Below are 20,229 nucleotides of genomic sequence, written 5' to 3'. Positions count from 1 at the left end.
ACTCCCCATTAAATATGATCGTAACTGTGTTTACTTCCTCTGCTCTGCTTTTTGTGACACCGCAACTGATATTGCTTCATCATCCAAATGGTTTTTCATTTTTCCTCCAGCTCCAGTTCTGATTTCCAAAAAAATTGTAACTCTACTTCAAAAATAATTTGCGTCACGTGAATTACAGCAATGTTCGTATCTATAGTTTGTATTTCTTTATTTTTTTAAACAAATTCTTATAATTTTAGACACTCTTTCTTGTGTTCAGAAAAAAAGACTGCGACTGTAGGGATAAAAAAATTGGCTTGCTTGGCTAGGGATCTATAAGCGAGTGCTTCTAAAATGTATCGAGCGGAGTGCATTTTTCATAACTCCGTGTGGACTGCATCGAAAGATGTATTGAAATCCTAACTCTGCATTGCACTACTTCCAAACTTTTTTGCTGGGTTATAGCACGGTTACACTACAGCTTTTTGCCGGGTTAATAGTGCGGTTACACTACAGTTTTTTGCCGGGTTAACCCACTTTATGAGGATTTATTGCTTAATCTGGTCAAATCTGACCAGATTTGCCATACAAAAATTAAATCCTCTCACGACTGGGTTTATTTTAAATCCGGCACAAATCCATCAAAAATACAGTGTTGTATTCGGTATTTGTGCAAAAAAATCCAACTCTACTCAAAAAGTACCAAAAGTTGCAACTGTTTTTGCAACAGAGTTTGTCGTGTTTTACACGTTTACGATTGGTCGCATGAGATTTTATGGAGTTAACAAATCTAAAGTTATTTGAAATTATTTGAAAATTATTTATTTTTTTACATTAGACACTTTTTTAACAAAAAGTACGCTTGATACCTTGATACAAAAATGTATCCCTGTGTGTAAAATATACCAATATGAGCAAAGAGGGGACGATATCTCATGCGAGAAATTGTAAAAGTGTTAAACACGACTTTATTAGTTATTTTGTATGTATACGTAAACAAACATCAGCTGACAGTTTATATCCTCGAAAAGCTAAGTGTAACCAGCAAAGATTAACCCACTGGATCTATTAAACCCAGTGGGTTAACCTTCAATAGTGTAACCGGGGTATAACCCACTTCATGAAGATTTATTGCTTAATCTGGTCAAATCTGACCAGATTTGCCATACAAAAATTAAATCCTCTCACGACTGGGTTTATTTTAAATCCGGCACAAGTCCACCAAAAATACAGTGTTGTATTCGGTATTTGTGCAAAAAAATCCAACTCTACTCAAAAAGTACCAAAAGTTGCAACTGTTTTTGCAACAGAGTTTGTCGTGTTTTACACGTTTACGATTGGTCGCATGAGATTTTATAGAGTTAATAAATCTAAAGTTATTTGAAAATCATAAAATTATTTATTTTTTTACGTTAGACACTTTTTTAACAAAAAGTACGCTTGATACCATTATACAAAAATGTATCCCTGTGTGTAAAATATACCAATATGAGCAAAGAGGGGACGATATCTCATACGAGAAATTGTAAATGTGTAAAACACGACTTTAATAGTTATTTTGTATGTATACGTAAACAAACATCAGCTGACAGTTTATATCCTCGAAAAGCCAAGTGTAACCAGCAAAGATTAACCCACTGGATCTATTAAACCCAGTGGGTTAACCTTCAATAGTGTAACCGGGGTATTATACCATGATTGCATTTTTTGACTGATTAAAAATTAAATCCGAAGAGTGCCTTTAAATTCAATCCAAACGACTACATCAAAAGCTGTGATTTGGATCGAAACGGAGTGCATCCTAGCTGTGTGTTGTGGAAGCAAAATAGAGTGCATCCTAGCTGCGCGCATTCTTGTAAAATTCCCCAGCAAAAAGTTTGCATCCGCGGATGCAGTTGAATCACTACAAGTGTACGGTATTTATTATATAAACACAAATTTATCATATAAATCACATTTGAGCTTACTTTCTCCGTTCTCAATTTAATCCAAGCGCATCTGATTTTGCTTCATCGTCCAAAAGGTTTTTTATGTAGCCTTCCCATCACTAGTTCAGCTTCCGAAAGGGACTCCAACTCAGCTCCATTAAAAATTTCCGTCTCGTGAATTACCGCAAAAATGTTAGCAACTTAAGTTTTTATTTCTTTATTTTATAACAAATTCTCCGAAATGTATACGCTCTTGTTTGTCTTTTGAAGAAATGTGTAGGGATCAACCAACTGGTTTTTTCTGTAGGGATCTCTACAGCAACTGCTTATAAAATGTTTCATAACTCTGTTGGACTACATCGAAAGATGTTGTGAAATCATAACTCCAATTGCACAACTTCCAAAATTTTTTGCTGGGTAATTATTATGGGCTTAATTATTAGGCCCATGGTTTAATAAGAAAGGTTAGCCAAAGCTTTATGTCAATTTAAATTTTTTCATTAGAGTATGCCTAAAACTTCAAAACAATATAAACAAACTGTGTATGTGTGTGTGGTGTTTGAATAATATACCAAACAATTTTAAAAACAATCGAATTCAATGATTTTTAAAATTGTTTTTAGACCATTTGTATGGAAGAAATTGGTGAGATTGGCATTGAAACAATCAGTTTATCATATTCACAACTCGATTATGTGGAGAAAACTTAACTCTTCATTCATTTTTCGCGTTTTTTATAAAATGCTCAAATAAAATGTAAACAAACCCACTTGTTGCTTTTATTTTGAAGTTTTAGGAATTCAAGAAAAACAAGGGTTCTATAGATTTTTTTCATTTAAATCTACCTCTTTACTTATACCATGATTAGGCCCATACCTATATACGGACGTATGCCCATGGCGTGTGTGGCGAAAAAAGTAGAACACATGGTTTAATAAGAAAGGTTAGCCAAAGCTTTATGTCAATTTAAATTTTTTCATTAGAGTATGCCTAAAACTTCAAAACAATATAAACAAACTGTGTATGTGTGTGTGGTGTTTGAATAATATACCAAACAATTTTAAAAACAATCGAATTCAATGATTTTTAAAATTGTTTTTAGACCATTTGTATGGAAGAAATTGGTGAGATTGGCATTGAAACAATCAGTTTATCATATTCACAACTCGATTATGTGGAGAAAACTTAACTCTTCATTCATTTTTCGCGTTTTTTATAAAATGCTCAAATAAAATGTAAACAAACCCACTTGTTGCTTTTATTTTGAAGTTTTAGGAATTCAAGAAAAACAAGGGTTCTATAGATTTTTTTCATTTAAATCTACCTCTTTACTTATACCATGGTAGAACACATGTTTTCTTATGAGAACTACCGAAATACGTCGAGCGTATACTTTTTGTAACTCTTGTGCCAGACTATGAAAATTTTCATGAAAATCTTTTCAGTTTTTGGGTATGAAGGGAGAAAGGGAGCTCCTTCACCTCCTCTCTCTTCTAAAAGCTAAACAATTTTCATGTGTTATTTTCAATGTCTGCCACAAGAAAAGTTAAAAATTTTCAACTTTGACAGTACGTAGGATATGTTATTGTGTGTATGTATGTGTGTGTTTTGTATTTTGAAAACAAAAGCCCAACAAAACATGAAATACAATTTATTGCAAAGGAAAAATTTTTGTTTTACGGTTGAAAACATTTAATAAAGATTCAGTCGCGGTTTTTGTGTTTTAAATGGGATTACGGGATTATGGGATACGGACGCTAAGAGAGCGTTGTTGTAGTAGGTAGGTGAATATATTTTGTACGTCACGACTTAAATTAGGTATAGCTGTTATTATGAGAAATGAACACATTTCTAATGGAACAAAAATCAAATGAATCTAATCATAAAGAAAAATCTTTCCTTTTTACTTACGAATATGAAGAAGGGAAGCCGAGCAGATTCCTACATCCCGGTCCACACTAGCGTGAATTTCATTAAAACATTTCATGAAATTTGGCGTTCTTAAATCGAATTCCCCACTACAGCAATTTTATTATTTTACTCTACTATGGAAGTCGATCTAGAGACGCATAATTTCATGCAATTTTTTCAATGAAATCGCTCTAGTGTGGACCGGGACTTCACAACCACATCCAACGTTTCATTATGGCTATATTACACCATATGTTTTTCCCATGTATGACATCAGATGGGCCCAATTCTTGTTCTATGTAAATTTGAAGTGAAAACATTTATAAAGGAAAAAAATTGGAAGTTGCTATTGGAGTTATGATTTCACAACATCTTTCGATGTAGTCCAACAGAGTTATGAAAAATGTAGTCCGTTCGATACATTTTATAAGCAGTTGCTTTAGAGATCCCAACATAACAAAAACAGTTGGTTAATCCCTACCCGTCGCTGCCGACATAATTTCTTCAAAAGAGAAACAAGTGTGAATATATTTCGAAGAATTTGTTATAAAATAAAAAAATACAAACTAAAGTTGCGAACATTTTTGTGGTAATTTACAAGACGGAAATTTTTAATAGAGTGGAGTTGGAGTCCATGCCGAAAGCTGAACTTGTGATGGGAAGGCAACATAAAAACCCTTTAGGATGACGAAGCAAAAACAGTTGCTTGGATTAAATGGAGAACGGAGGAAGTACACTCAATTGTGATTGAATTTAATGTAAACTTTTTTAATTTATGTTTATATAATAAAGTTCTTTGTATTCTTGTTTTACACAAATAATAAATGCATTTTATTTATTCTGGGATATTTCGCAATAGCTTGAATTTTTACTGCATCTTTGGATTGATTAAAAACACAATCCGAAGAGTGCTTTTAAATTCAATCCAAAAGACTACATAAAAAGCTGTGATTTGGATCCTAGCTGTGTGCTGTGGAAGCAAAATGGAGTGCATCCTAGCTCCGCGCTCTCTTGTAAAATTCATAAGTGAATTCATAGGAAAAGATGTACTCCAACGGCAAAGGTACTGTACACTTGTAGTGATTCAACTGCAACTGGGGACTAATACTATGTTTACATTTACGAAATCCACTCGATTTCAACTGTCAATTCCATTGCTCAAACGTCAAATGAAATCTAATCGATTTCAGATGAGTTTTCATTTGACGTATACACAAAGGAATTGTCAGATGAAATCGAGTGGATTTCGTAAATGTAAACATAGTGTAAGCCCGGCAAAAAGTTTACATCCGTGGATGCAGTTAAATCAGTACAAGTGTACAGTACATGTCCTCCCACTCCAGCTCAGATTTCGAAATTAACTCCAACTCCACTCCAAAATGAATTTCCGTCTCGTGAATTACCGCAATGTTCCGACTTTAATTTGTATTTGTTTATTTTTTAAACAAATTCTTAGAATTTAAGACACTCTTTTTTTATTTTTGGAAACAAGACTGCGACATCTTTCCTAGGGATCAACAAATTGGTTTGTGCTTGTAGGGATCTTTAAGCGAGTGTTTCTAAAATGTATCGAACTGAGTGCATTTTTCATAGCCCTGTTGGACTACATCGAAAGATGTTGTGAAATCATAAAGCTGAAAACACATCCAACGTTTGAGTAAAGTTTTGTGTCATTTCTGGTAGATGAATAAAAGACAAAGTGGTACTTGCACTTTTTACCAGTTTTTTACCCGTATTGTTGCTCCATGAGCATCTAATCATACTTGCACTTTTTACCAGTTTTTTACCCGTATTGTTGCTCCATGAGCATCTAATCATACTTGCACTTTTTACCAGTTTTTTACCCGTATTGTTGCTCCATGAGCATCTTATGTAATCATACTTGCATCGTATGTAATCATACTTGCACTTTTTACCAGTTAATAAATAAAGTTGTTGAAAATCATAATTTATTTTTTCTTAGGTCGAATGTTTCGAATGTTTTCTGCAAATGAAGCTTCAAAAACTTCGGCAGTTTATACTGTAAAACTGATAAACTTTATAAACTGACCGACGTTTTCGCACCTGCCTGAAGATGTCTAGAGATGAATATTCAAATGGTTTCAAAGGTTGAAAGTGTTTTCAGCTTAACTCTGCAATGCACTACTTCCAAACTTTTTTGCTGGGAGGTCCTTTGCATTGTACTGTAGAGTAAAAGAACAACATCCAGTAACAATTTGTACAAATTTTAAGTAAACGAACACACATAATATTACGAAATGTTACTAAATGTTGTCTTTTTACACAAAGCTTCGTTCCAGTACTTTTTTAATGATAAAAGTGTCAAAAGAGCAAACTGTCGAAAATGAGTTCCACATACACATTTTTCCAAAATGTACGGGAACGAAACATGCGACAAACTTCAAAAAAAACTTGAACAAATGTCAAAGTCGCCGAATCAACCAATCAGAAGCTGGCAAACATGTTGTACATTTTTGCTCTCCCAAATTTGTCGTGTAAAATGTTTATAAAGAGAAAGCTATTCAGCGCCATTTTTGTTTAAAGAGAAGTGAACATTTTGCAACTTTTTTGGTGTATGGGAACGCATTTTGGTGAAAAATGTGCAAAATTTGTTAAATGTGTAAAAACTTTTTAGTTCTGGAACGAAGCTAAAAGTTAAGTAAAAGAGATCGAAGTGAGTGAACAATTTTGACAGTTGTTTGCTGAGAAATTGCTAAAAGTTGCTGAAAGAATTTTTCCCAGCAACATTTAGCAAGTTCGATTAGCTGTCTCGCCTGCTTGCCTTGCTTGCTTCTGATAACAGAAAAAAGGGCAACCCAGTTAAAAATTTTCTCAACCTTCTTTATTCTTTTATTTTTATTATGTCAGAAATGAAGCAGGAAAGCAAGACAATCAGTCGAGGAAGTTTATGTACCCAGGCCTTAATGGTCAGCTGCTCAATGTTTATCTGATTTTTGTAAAAAAAATACTATAAATGTTAAGGCCTGCGTATATAAGCTGCTTTGCCTGATTGCCTTGCTTTCCTACTTCATTTCTGACTTAATAAAAATAAAAGAATAAAGAGGGCCGAGCAAATTTCGAACTGGGTTGCCCTTTTCTTTTTTATTCTTTTATCAGAAGCAAGCAAGGTAAGCAGGCAAGGCAGCTTATGTACTCACCCCTTTACGATTCAATTTCAATTTCAATTTATTTACATTCAATACAAAGGAAGCCATTTAAGGCCAATTATACATGTATTGGAAGATTAACTTAATATAGTGCTAAAACTATGATAGAATAGACAGATTTAAAAAAAAAAAAACTAACAATAATTAGGATGGCCCCCCAGCCATATGAATATTGTAAAATTATAAATAAAAAATAAATGATCCCATAGCAATGAGTAAATCTTATGTATTCAATTCACCATTAAAATGTGATTTCAATAACTTCTTATAGGTGGAGTAATGTTTGGTTTACATTCGGCGTCTTTTCGTGATTTCGAAGGCGTTTCGTGATTTCGCTCGGAATCATGCAAAATTTATCAGGATTTCGCATACAAAAATGAAATCATCTCATTTCGTGATTTCAGCGAAATCAACATCGAAATCACAGTACACATGATATACAACCCTGTTTTTGCCTAAAAAAGTACTAAACGTTGCAACACTTTTCACGTATCACAAAAAACAAGGTAGATGGTCAATTGCTGCAACAAAAAAAATTAGTATCAAAATTTGTAAACAATATGAGAAAAATTTTAAATTACTTTGTTACAATGCTATTTTTCATTGTTTTCTCGTACTTTTTTAATGGTAATGTTAGAAAAAAGAGCGAATTGTCAAAAATTGCTTCCCCATACAAATTTCTTTAAAAATACGGGAACAAAAAAAATTTACGGAAATTGCAAAAACTGCAGCAAAATCAGCGTATCAGCTATCGTATTTAGATGATAATGAACATGTTGCTAGTGTCTACTATGCCAAAATTGTATGGCAGAAAACAAAAGAATAGGGTGTTATTCGGCGCTATTTTTGTTTAAAGAGAAGTGCAAATCTTGCTAGGTTTCGGAGTACGGAATCGCATTTTTAGCACTAAACGGGAAAACTGCTGCAAGTATTAATATTTTGCAAGTTCCGAACACAAATTTTATCTTTCAAAATGTATTATTATGAAGTCTGATAAAATCATTTTGTATTTTTTTAATTTGTTAGTACTCATGATACAATGATACAAGGTAACCTCACGCTCACAGCTCACAGAGTTGTATTCGCTCTGCCGTCCCTTCATTGACAAAATGATTTTGACAAACCTTGTATGTATATGTTAAAATATACATACATATGTCAGGTTTATTTCCATTTTAAATTCCAAACCAATTTAATAAAATTTTTTTAATTTAAAATTTTCAGACAGATGGGAGTCAATTTAGCGCTGTACGTCTACCTGGCTGGAGAATAACTCTCGAACGGATCAGCCGATGTGGTCCAAATTTTGGTCCTCGAAATATCTTTCCAAGCATTGATCAATTTCACATTAGCTGCTGTGACATGCATAAATTTGTTTGCGGATTTATAATTTCACAGAGGTTAAAACATATGTTCTCCAGCTTCACATAAAAGCCAAATCTGTATACCCTCCATGATCGTCCGTCTATCTAGCTGGTGCGCAAGATAACTCTCGAACGGATCAACCTATTTGGTTAAAATTTTGGGAATGGTAATACCTATTTTGACATCGTTTAGGTTCGAAGATCGGCCCACATCTTCCGGTACCACCCCAACAAAATCTCAAACATTTTCGCTAAAGTGGTGCACACGATAACTCTCGAACTGATCAACTAACTTAGTCCAAAAATAGCATTCGCCCAGTACTTTCTGTTGGTAAACGTATAAATTAGAGCTTTTGGACCACTACGTCAGAGAGCATGCACTTACACACGAAAAACATAATATCGCTCCACAATGAACAGCATCGGTATAAATATCCAAAGGATCTCCGAACAGACCCTACCTAAACTGCACTTCAACAAAAAAGTTGAACTTTTATGGTGGAGGTACAATAAGGAGAAGTCCGATATGGACAATTTTAGAAGGTAAACTCAATTTGTACAAAATATTATCCATAGTTTGGATCAAATTGTTTGCTTTTTTTCGTTCAAGAGATATATCGTGAACCATTTTAGTGACATTTTTTAACTTTTGGGTGAATTACAGGAAAGTGTGGATCAATATTGTCCATCTTTGAACTTATACTAAGAATAGACTCCAAATTGTCTGTAACGGATTTCGTCCAATCATATAAAACCATTATTTCGATGGGCACGTAAAGACTGAGGGTATAAAAAGCGGAAGACTATGGCTAACTTCCGAAACATAAGTTGTTTTGTAAATCTCTTAGGCATCCTATTCCATAACGTCGCTGTTGTGCATTTGAGAGTAGATTTTGCAACGGTGTGCATTTTAAAATACTTTTACAATGCACGAGCAATAACTGAGACAACGCAGTTTTGAGACTACACATCTCAAATAAATAACACAACCTTGAAGTCGACGGAAGAGCATTCCCAGCGAAGTCAACCCCAATCATAAAGATCCATATTACAAGGAGAAACCTCTTACTGTCCGCAGGAACATTTAAAATACCAAATAGTTACATATATATCTTATAATTGTAATTTTAATGTTCTATATAGTAGAAATGTACAATAATTAATAAAAAGTACGTTTTAAGCATTAATGAGAACCCATATTTTGGCTTCACTATCCATAGAGGGTTCGTAACTAAACATTTCCTTGGGGGACAGAAATTAGCTCTTAGCAAAAATACATTTCATAATAGTGACTTGATTCTCTGAGGTTTTTGTATAATATTGAGATTGATTTGTGTTCCGGATTGACCGTCGCCACTAATTTCTTCTTCTACATGTTCCGGGCGTTGACTCACATATTTGCTGATTGGTCTGACTTGAGTCTGTAAAAGAAATTTTTGCATATTTACTGCATCCTTTTGTCAAACTATAAGCGATAACATACCTTTTTATTTCTTTTGTTCCTTCATCGTTGGAGAAATCTTTAGTTTCTTCACTTTCCCATGAGGCGTTTTCTGGTTTCTTATCTTTGTCTAAAATCTGCAATGACAATACAAATATATTAAAGTTTACTACCGAGAAATAGAAAAAACGCAATTTCGATCTGCTTCTACATAAATACACAGATATTTTAACGAGTTTTCACATTGACCGCGATGTCCATTTCATTTACGCACACCTGCTTACCATTTTTGTTGACAATTTTTTCCAAAATTACGAAAATATTCAAAAATATATATTTTTTTCTGTTCCAACAATTTTTATACACAAACGTAAACAAACAGTGTGTTGTTTTTGTTGTAATTGACATACAATAACAACAACTTTCATATTGTTTCGATACAGTGTTGTATTTGGCAGCTCAAGGACGGTTTTTTCAAATGAGATTACCTTCTTATTCTGCCATGGTTAGTACTATACACAATTTATACGAAATATAGATAATTTTACGATAATTTTTCGAAATAAATGGTCTGTTCCAGTTCTGCAAGAATCTACTAATTTTTACTATTTTTTTCGATAACATAAAGGAAAAAAGGTTATCGTAGTAAAAAGTAGTAGCTTCTTGTAGGTTCTGGAACAGAACACATGTTGTAAATTTCTATATTGTCGTATATATTTGATGACTAATTCAATTTACAACAACTTGTTTTGAAAATTCATGTTCGATCAGCTGCGCTTATGCATCTACCTTGATTATTGTGATATGTTCGAAATCAACAAAAAAAATGAGTGTAAACACCGGGGTGTATTTCAGGATTTCGTGAAATCCAATGGATTTTAGAGAGCAAGTGTAAACTTGGCATAAGAAGAAAACAGTTCCATACACGATAAACACGTACTAGGTAAGAGTGTTCAAAAGCAGAAGTTCGAACTAATGGAACATCAATTTGTATGTTGCGTGTGGAATTACTCTCGAACCAAAGCTAGAGGTTGTTGAGTTCTCATTATTTTGTACAAATGAAGAACTGTACGCAGATTAATGTAATCCCGACAATTGCAACCAAGAAAAATAGATGTTAATTGGAAGGCACGAACATGTTCATGGATACCCAACTGAAAAATATATCTTACAATTTTTCGCACTATTAGTTCAATCCTATCAAGATTGTAAGACCAAGTTCCTGAAAAAACTTCAATGCCATAATTTAATACGGACATTAATAATGAATTAGCTAAAAGTATTCTAACATTTAAAGGTGTAAAAGGTTTAAGGCTATAAAGTCTTCTCAAAGTCAGGAAAACTCTTCTAGAAATGTCATTAATATGATCAGTAAAAAAAAGTTGCGAATCGAGAGTTAAACCAAGACATTTTAAAGAGTCTACAAATTCAATATTTTGCCCATTTATTGAAATATTGCAATGAGAATTAGGTTGATTACGTGGATGAAAATACAAAGCTTTAGTCTTCGCAGGGTTTATTTCCAACTTGTTACAAAATAATAAATTTGAAACGAAGCTAAGGTGGGAATTTACGGATGTTTCCGAAGAATAATAATAAAACAGTAGGAAAATGTCGTCTGCGAAAACATAAGGCTTACATATAGAGCTTTCTAGTGCATCTACGACATCATTAATATAGGCAAGAAAGAGTATGGGTCCTAAAATCGACCCTTGCGGTACACCAGAAGTCACGTTACCAATACCAGAATTTAAACCATTAAAAGAAACATACTAGCCCTGTTCCTTTACGTTCAAGAATCTTCAAGTTTTACAACTTTTTACTCGAAAAGCGTTCCTTTACTTCAGACACAATACAATTCATATGGGAGCAGTTTTCAACTTTTACTACTTTTGCCGGTTTTACCATTTTCAGAAGTAAAGGAACAGACCAACTGCTTACGCTCAATTAAAAACGAATAAACTAATTTACATGCTGTTTTAGAGAACATAAATTTATCTCTCAATTTTTGGAGTAAGATTACATAATTGACACGATCAAACGCTTTAGAGACATCTAAAGATACCAACATACAATTAGCATGGTCCTCAATATGCTTTCTTATGGAATCAGTGATTGCTAGTAAAGCCGATGTAGTGTTGTGGTTTTTGCGAAAAGCAAACTGGCATGGCATGGTAGAACAAATATAAGGTAAAGTTAATACTACAACAAATACAACTCGAACAACAACCACAAAGGAATTTGTTTTTGTTTGTAACGTTACTGCCAGTTGTATTTGTAAACAAAACAAGGAAATGTCTATAAATTATTGGAATTTAAAAAACTAATAATTTTTCCCATTTGGTTCAATATTTTGGAAAACATAAATGAAAATTCGTTACATTTTCAATTTGTATGTTTCCACATCATTCCACTAAATGCATAATTTCTCGCAGAACGTAGAATTCTTGCAGAAAAGTTTGGTGTCGCTGGAAATTTATAGAAAAAGGAGAAGCTGTTTCAATGTTTTGTTTTAGAAATCAAAGAAGCACATGTTTATTAGGGCTTTATTTTTTTTAATTTTAACAAAATACCTCACATATTAACAAACGTTGTATCGCCTCTACAAGCGGGAATTTACTGCGCGGCTTATCGTTCGAACTTGGAGGAGGTTACATATCATTGATATGAAGAAGTCTTTCTGGGAAATGTTTTTTTTCGAATGATATATTTTTTTCCCAAAAAATATATGTCCCTAATGTACATCGAAATAGAAATAAATGTTTAAAATGTCATATGAAATTTGACACTAACGTTACAACCCAGTTCAGTCAGCTGTGTATTGCTGCTACCTTTTCTTATTCTACCATGCTGGCATGGACTAAAAATAGAGTAACGTTGGCAATGTTCAAGAATTTGGGTTTTCATTACGTTCTCAAGAATTTTTGACATTTTTGACGATTCAGCTATATTTATTGATTTATTTTTGCTCTGTTCCAGAACTAAAAAGTTTTTAAAATTTGTACCACTTTTACACATTTTGCGTTCCCGTACCTAAAATTTATATGAAAATCTTTTACGACTTTTACAACTTTTAAGTACGGGAACGCTTTTTCGAGTAAAATGTGTAAAAGTCGTAAAAATTGTAAAAACTTTTTAGTTCTGGAACACAGCTTACAACTGAAAAAGTAATGGTCTGTTCCTCTACTTTTAAAAATGGTAACAGCGGCAAAAAATGGTAAAAGTGGTGAACTACTCTCATATAAATTGTATTCATTCTAAAGTAAAGGAACGCTTTGCAGGTTAAAAATGGTAAGAAATGGTAACCTCAGGCACGTAAAGGAACAGAGCATAAAAAGACATAGCTATTGTAATCACTATAAAGACAGCAAGTTTGTTGTATCGCCCCAACACTTAAGAATTCGAAAACATATGTTACGGACTGTCTATTCAGTGTGAATGTTTTGTTTTCATTCAGAATATTAATGTGCCTCAATCGGTGAAACAGTGAAACTTCCTGAATTATTTTCGACATCTTATTAATTTATACTTTATTAAAGAATACAATAGACAGAGTTGAAAAAGCCGAATAAATCCATAGAGACCAACAATGGCAACCATACCTCGACCAACACTGAATCGCATACCTGGACTGCCCATTGCCAAAAAAGAAGTCCACATTAAAGATTTAACAAAACTCACACAATTGGAGCTATTGGATATTAAAGAGAGGGAGGCAAAACTGTTGGCAAACAAGTAAGAAATTATATCTCACTACAGTGGAAGTAATTTATTTATCCAAAATCTTATTTTGTTAGAACGAAGTTACAAAAACTCCCGGACAAAGGAAAACGTATACAGGATTTTTATGACAAAGTTGTGGCAGAACTAGATCGAAGATCTAATGTCGATGAAGCGGCTAAGATGTTCTCTGGTCTGAACATTGCTTCAAAGGGACACAAGACATTAACTGAAATGGAATGGCAAGGGAGAATCAATACAGCCGATGAGGATCCTTTGGAAGATGTATTGGATAGTGATGATGAATTGGAAATGGATCCATTGCGTATAATAGCCCAGAAACAAATGCATGAACGTAAAGTGAAAATTGAAAAACCTGAACCAAAACTAATTACAGAAGAAGATCTCAAAGAAATAGAATCCTTTAAGAGTAATTCTCCGGATTCTGGAATTAATGCAGATAATAATATGTGCGAATCACATGCATTAACGACAGCAGAGGGCATAGAAAATAACAATAATAAAATATCTAAAGAAAAAGATGAGAAAGACGCTAAAACGGCTTCCGAAGAAGTTGTTCGTTCTAAAGAAAGTAATGAAAATGAACCAGATGAAAACGAGGCAATTGATGCTGAAATTGTCTCCATTGATATCAGAGCTAAATTGGAATCGTTAAAACCTAAATTAGAAAGTCTTAATAATAGTTTAAATTCCTCTCTAAATAACTCCAGACCCTCCAGTTCTCTATCTCATGTGGAATTGGATCCTCATGTCCATTATTTAGTTGGAATAACTGAATTACATGTATCACCAAATAAAAAAGAAAAATTTTTGCCATTTCGTACAACAAAATCCAATGTACATGATACAAGTAAAGAACGTGAACGTAAAAAGGGTAAACATTGGGAAATTACGGCAGCAACCCCACCACCCATACAACATAATGCCGCTCAGTTATTAACACTTATGGATTCGGTGGAAATTCAAGCGGAATATTTGCAACGTCTGAAGGTAAATAAAATAAAAAAGTGATCTTTTAGGAGAAAGTAGAAAAGATTAGTAAGAAAAACGAAATTTTAAAGATGAGATGAATAGAGCATTTTATAGATGAACCGAAGGGCGTCTTATTAGGACGAAGGTCATTATTTATAAAAGTTTTTAATTAATTAAATTAATCGAGTTAACATGACCTAAGAAGTTTGTATTGAAGAAGTGAATTCTACCGAAGTCCCACACGCCCAAACAATATGCTACCATCGTTTCGCTGCTGGTTTAATCCTCTCATCAGCGCATTAATTTAGAAGGAAATCCCAATTGACGAATTGGAGATAATATTTATAGTCGAGCTACACGGAATCTTTATAAACGAGCTGAAGAGCGTTTTTATAGATGAGCTGAAGGGAGTCTTTATAGACGAATTGAAAAGAGTATTTATAGACGAGCTGAAGTCAGTCTTTATAGACGAACTGAAGGCTGTCTTTATACAAGAGCTGAAGTCCGTCTTTATAGACGAGCTGAAGTCTGTCTTTATAGACGAGCTGAAGGCTGTCTTTATAGACGAGCTGAAGGCTGTGTTTATAGACGAGCTGAAGGCTGTCTTTATAGACGAGCTGAAGGTTGTCTTCATAGACGAGCTGAAGGCTGTCTTTATAGACGAGCTGAAGGTTGACTCTATAGGCGAGGTGAAGGCTGTATTTAGAGGGGAGCTGAAGGTTGTCTTTATAGGCGAGCTGAAGGCTATCTTTATAGACGAGCTGAAGGGGGTCTTTATAGACGAGCTGAATGGAGTTTTTATACACGAGCTGAAGGGAGTTTTTATAGACGAGCTGGAGGTAGTTTTTATAGACAAGCTGGAGGGAGTTTTTATAGACGAGACGGAGGGAGTTTTTATAGACGCCCTGAAGGCTGTCTTTATAGACGAGCTGAAGGCTGCCTTTATAGACGATCTGCTGGGAGTCATTATAGATACGTTTTAATTGAGTTTATTGGAGTTTTTATTGGTGCATTGTAGAGAGTCTCATCTATAAGCCATAGGGCGTCTTTTATTGGTGCATTGTAGAGAGTCTCATCTATAAGCCATAGGGCGTCATTAAAGACGAAACATAGGTAGTGTGAAGAACGTTTTTCAGTTAACTTTTTGTTCACTGTAAGTGTGGAGTTTTGATTTGAGATTGGTTTCTTTCCAGGAATTACAAGAAAAACAAGCCACAGAGCGATTAGCTGCCAAACTTAAACGCATGGAAAAAATCAAAATGAAAATTCCCAGTGAAGATGCCTTAAAGACGAATCCTTCCTTTACAAGTTATCGCTCCAAAGAATCCAAAGGGAACAGTTCAATGGCAACCAATCAAATTGAAGGTGATCAAACATTTAATGAAGAAGATGAAATCACTGATCCTTTGGACGAGGAAAAACCAGGCGGTGTAAATTACACCGTCTACGACTAAATAAAACCAACCGGGTATTAGTTCAATTTTAATTACTTCTTTATTTTACTTTGGACATTAACATTCAACATGTAAATTTTGGTTATTTTGTCTACTACAAAAACACACACAGCAACATCAATTGTTTGACATAGATTGTTGTGACATTTATGTATCGTTTCGTTATAAAAACAACAAAAACATTCTAATGCAACAAAAGAGCTGGGCTCTAATGTAACCGGTTCTTTTTTTTACTGTCTTATAGTTATTAAATTATAAATATTTGTGATCTTTTAATTCAATTTTGTCTTTTGTTTACTTTAATTTATATTGAATAGAATTGAGTGGCGGTGGATGCTTGCAATTCAATTTGGCCCATTTTAAATTGAAGACGTTGTAACCATTTCAATAGGACCTCTGCATTACTTGTTTGTTGCTCCTCATAATCGGGGGCATAGTTTCGAACATTTTGCAAGCGAACATGCAGAGTATCGGAAAGCTAAAATGAAATAAAATGAAAAAATTAGTTGGTGGAAAATTCGAAAAAAAAGGAACAATTTTGTAAAAATGTACCTGTGTGTGTGAAGACAAAACTGGACTCCATAGAGGTAATAGCTTACTCAATATGGTAGAATTGGTCTCCTTTAAGGCTTCCAATAGACTCAAGAAATGTAAATTAACCATTTCCGATAACTGAAAGTAGTTAAGAATTTTATTATTTTATTTAAAATATTGAACCAATTTCCGGTTTACCTTGGCATTTGAATTCTGTGAATAATCATTTGAATCTTTGTGCTTGGAATGTGATACCAATTGTAGAATACATGGAGTAACCTTTGCCCAAAATTCAAACAACACTCCCATTGTATTACCCTCAGGATTATTCGACGTATGGGCAATTTGTTCCAAATACACTGTCCACAACTGACACAAAGTGAAGGCATGAAATAGTGACGACATATGCAATACCGATGTCTTCGATTGCTCGGCAAATCCAGCAAATATAACTTGTATATGATCGGCTATGTGACAAGATGCTTCTTGTGGTACAGGTTGATGACTTGAGTTAGAGTGTGATGACGGATGATGACTACCAGTTTGTGGATTATTTGTTGTAGTAGTTGTTGGTTGATTAGCCGTTGGAGAAATGTGAATAGATGCCCGCCGTTGCATTAGGGCCATGTGGGTTAAAGATCCAAGTAGTAGCCAAGATAGTAGACGCATGTGACCCACACATTCGGTAAATTCTTTGGGACTATGGAGAAAATTTGTTTTCACATGAAGGGTTCTTTTTAATTATTTATTTCACACTTACCCTTGTTGCAATGATGAGGGTGCATTATAAAGCCATGGTAAATACCGTGCTACTGCCTTATTATCTCGTGAATTTCCTCTTGACATTTCCAATGCTAAATACTGTGACACAGCTCCCTTTAAGACGCCTCCTAAGGTATCTTCACCCAAACCATTTTGAGTTTGAGAATTTTTGAAATTCTGAAAAAACCAAAAAGTTGTTAAGAAACGAAGGCAGTTTTATAGGCGAGCTGAAGGGAGTCTTTATCGAAGAGCTGAAATAAGTCTATGTAGACGAGCTGAAGGGAGTTTTTATAGACCCGATGAAGGCAGTCTTTATAGACAAGCTGAAGGCAGTCTTTATAGACGAGCTGAATGGAGTTTTTATAGACGAGCTGAAGGGAGTTTTTATAGACGAGCTCGAGGGAGTTTTTTATAGACGCTCTGAAGGCAATCTTTATAGACGAACTGAAGGGGTATTTTGTAGACGAGTTGAAGGGAGTCGTTATATATAGACGAGTCTTTATAGACAAGCTGAAGGTAGTCTTATAAACGAGCTGAAGGGAGTCCTTATATGAAGGGAGTCTTTATAGACGAGCTGAAGGGAGTCTTTATAGACGAGCTGAAGGGAGTCTTTATAGACGAGCTGAAGGGAGTCCTTATAGACGAGCTGAAGGGAGTCCTTATAGACGAGCTGAAGGGAGTCCTTATAGACGAGCTGAAGGGAGTCATTATAGACGAGCTGAAGGGAGTCTTTATAGACGAGCTGAAGGGAGTCTTTATAGACGAGCTGAAGGGAGTCTTTATAGACGAGCTGAAGGGAGTCTTTATAGACGAGCTGAAGGGAGTCTTTATAGACGAGCTGAAGGGAGTCTTTATAGACGAGCTGAAGGGAGTCTTTATAGACGAGCTGAAGGGAGTCTTTATAGACGAGCTGAAGGGAGTCTTTATGGACGAGCTGAAGGGAGTCTTTATAGACGAGCTGAAGGGAGTCTTTATAGACGAGCTGAAGGGAGTCTTTATAGACGAGCTGAAGGGAGTCTTTATAGACGAGCTGAAGGGAGTCTTTATAGACGAGCTGAAGGGAGTCTTTATAGACGAGCTGAAGGGAGTCTTTATAGACGAGCTGAAGGGAGTCTTTATAGACGAGCTGAAGGGAGTCTTTATAGACGAGCTGAAGGGAGTCTTTATAGACGAGATGAGGTGGTCTTTATAGACGAGCTGAAGGGGCTATTTGTAGACGAGTTGAAGGAAGTCGTTATATATAGACGAGCTGAAGGGAGCCTTTATAGACGAGCTGAATGGTGTCCTTATATACGAGCTGAAGGGAGTCTTTATAGACAAACTGAAGGGAGTCTTTGTAGACAAACTGAAGGGAGTCTTTATAGACGAGCTGATGGGAGTCTTTATAGACGAGCTGATGGGAGTCTTTATAGACGAGCTGAAGGGAGTCTTTATATATGAGACGTTTTTTATAGACGAGATGAGGTGGTCTTTATAGACGAGCTGAAGGGGTCTTTTGTAGGCGAGTTGAAGGGAGTCGTTATATATAGACGAGCTGAAGGCAGTCTTTATGGACGAGCTGAATGGAGTCTTTATAGACGAGCTGAAGGGAGTTTTTATAGACGAGCAGAAAGGAGTTTTTATAGACGAGCTGAAGGCAGTCTTTATAGACGAACTGAAGGGAGACTTTATAGACGAACTGAAGGGAGTATTTATAGTCGAGCTGGAGGCAGTCTTTATAGACGAGCTGAAGGCAGTCTTATAAACGAGTTGAAGAGAATGCTTGCAGACAAGCTGGAGGGAGTCTTTATAGATGAACTGAAGGGAGTCTTTATAGACGAGCTGAAGGGGAGCTGAAAGGAGTCTTTATAGACGAGCTGAAGGGAGTCTTTATAGACGAGCTGAAGGGAGTCTTTATAGACGAGCTGAAGGGAGTCTTTATAGACGAGCTGAAGGGAGTCTTTATAGACGAGCTGAAGGGAGTCTTTATAGACGAGCTGATGGGAGTCTTTATAGACGAGCTGATGGGAGTCTTTATAGACGAACTGAAGGGAGTCTTTATAGACGAGCTGAAAGGAATCTTTATAGACGAACTGAAGGGACTCTTTATAGACGAACTGAAGGGAGTCTTTATAGACGAGCTGATGGGAGTCTTTATAGACGAGCTGAATGGTGTCTTTATATACGAGCTGAAGGGAGTCTTTATAGACAAACTGAAGGGAATCTTTATAGACGAACTGAAGGGACTCTTTATAGACGAACTGAAGGGAGTCTTTATAGACGAGCTGATGGGAGTCTTTATAGACGAGCTGAAGGGAGTCTTTATATATGAGACGTTTTTTATAGACGAGATGAGGTGGTCTTTATAGACGAGCTGAAGGGGTCTTTTGTAGACGAGTTGAAGGGAGTCGTTATATATAGACGAGCTGAAGGCAGTCTTTATGGACGAGCTGAATGGAGTCTTTATAGACGAGCTGAAGGGAGTTTTTATAGACGAGCAGAAAGGAGTTTTTATAGACGAGCTGAAGGCAGTCTTTATAGACGAACTGAAGGGAGACTTTATAGACGAACTGAAGGGAGTATTTATAGTCGAGCTGGAGGCAGTCTTTATAGACGAGCTGAAGGCAGTCTTATAAACGAGTTGAAGAGAATGCTTGCAGACAAGCTGGAGGGAGTCTTTATAGATGAACTGAAGGGAGTCTTTATAGACGAGCTGAAGGGGAGCTGAAAGGAGTCTTTATAGACGAGCTGAAGGGAGTCTTTATAGACGAGCTGAAGGGAGTCTTTATAGACGAGCTGAAGGGAGTCTTTATAGACGAGCTGAAGGGAGTCTTTATAGACGAGCTGAAGGGAGTCTTTATAGACGAGCTGAAGGGAATCTTTATAGACGAACTGAAGGGAATATTTATAGACGAACTGAAGGGAGTCTTTATAGACGAGCTGATGGGAGTCTTTATAGACGAGCTGAAGGGAGTCTTTATGGACGAGCTGAAGGGA

At 35.3% G+C, this 20,229-nt stretch overlaps 2 protein-coding genes across 15 annotated transcripts in view; one reads left to right on the top strand and one right to left on the bottom strand.

Moving 5' to 3' along the window:
* Positions 1-1,590: 1,590 nt before the first annotated feature.
* On the top strand, positions 1,591-16,326 carry Polr2M (RNA polymerase II subunit M). 2 transcript variants are annotated; one of them, XM_073982579.1, is made up of 4 exons: positions 1,591-1,714; positions 13,118-13,525; positions 13,588-14,521; positions 15,697-16,238. In XM_073982579.1, the coding sequence occupies exons 2-4, from the start codon at positions 13,380-13,382 to the stop codon at positions 15,955-15,957; spliced, it is 1,341 nt and encodes a 446-aa protein (XP_073838680.1). In that variant the 5' UTR covers positions 1,591-1,714; positions 13,118-13,379; the 3' UTR covers positions 15,958-16,238. The 2 variants fall into 2 exon arrangements, with proteins under 2 accessions (XP_073838680.1, XP_073838683.1); XM_073982582.1 differs by lacking the exon at positions 1,591-1,714 and adding an exon at positions 16,275-16,326 and having other exon boundaries at positions 15,697-15,971.
* The window catches only part of unc79 (UNC-79 domain-containing protein), a 72,302-nt gene continuing 68,047 nt past the window's right edge, over positions 15,975-20,229 (bottom strand). For all 13 annotated transcript variants that reach the window (XM_073982484.1, XM_073982535.1, XM_073982499.1 and 10 more), the window contains 4 exons: positions 17,252-17,430; positions 16,690-17,191; positions 16,510-16,629; positions 15,975-16,435 (listed from right to left, as the gene is read on the bottom strand). In XM_073982484.1, the coding sequence (XP_073838585.1) occupies positions 16,262-16,435; positions 16,510-16,629; positions 16,690-17,191; positions 17,252-17,430 (975 nt within the window). In that variant the 3' untranslated portion in view covers positions 15,975-16,261. The remainder of the gene's footprint in view (positions 16,436-16,509; positions 16,630-16,689; positions 17,192-17,251; positions 17,431-20,229) is intronic.

Source organism: Musca autumnalis, unplaced genomic scaffold, assembly GCF_047663935.1.
Source record: "Musca autumnalis isolate F117 unplaced genomic scaffold, ASM4766393v1 scaffold_1, whole genome shotgun sequence".
NCBI classification, from domain to species: domain Eukaryota; kingdom Metazoa; phylum Arthropoda; class Insecta; order Diptera; family Muscidae; genus Musca; species Musca autumnalis.
The sequence above is the reverse complement of the archived record's forward strand: the minus strand, read 5'-3'. Positions and strand labels throughout refer to the sequence as shown.

Bases quoted from the DNA above. Each gene is read 5' to 3' on its own strand.
- Polr2M (XM_073982582.1), top strand. From the start codon at position 13,380: ATGGCAACCATACCTCGACCAACACTGAATCGCATACCTGGACTGCCC. The intron at 13,526-13,587 runs GTAAGAAATTAT...TTATTTTGTTAG, and splicing joins GCAAAACTGTTGGCAAACAA to AACGAAGTTACAAAAACTCC. The intron at 14,522-15,696 runs GTAAATAAAATA...GTTTCTTTCCAG, and splicing joins AATATTTGCAACGTCTGAAG to GAATTACAAGAAAAACAAGC.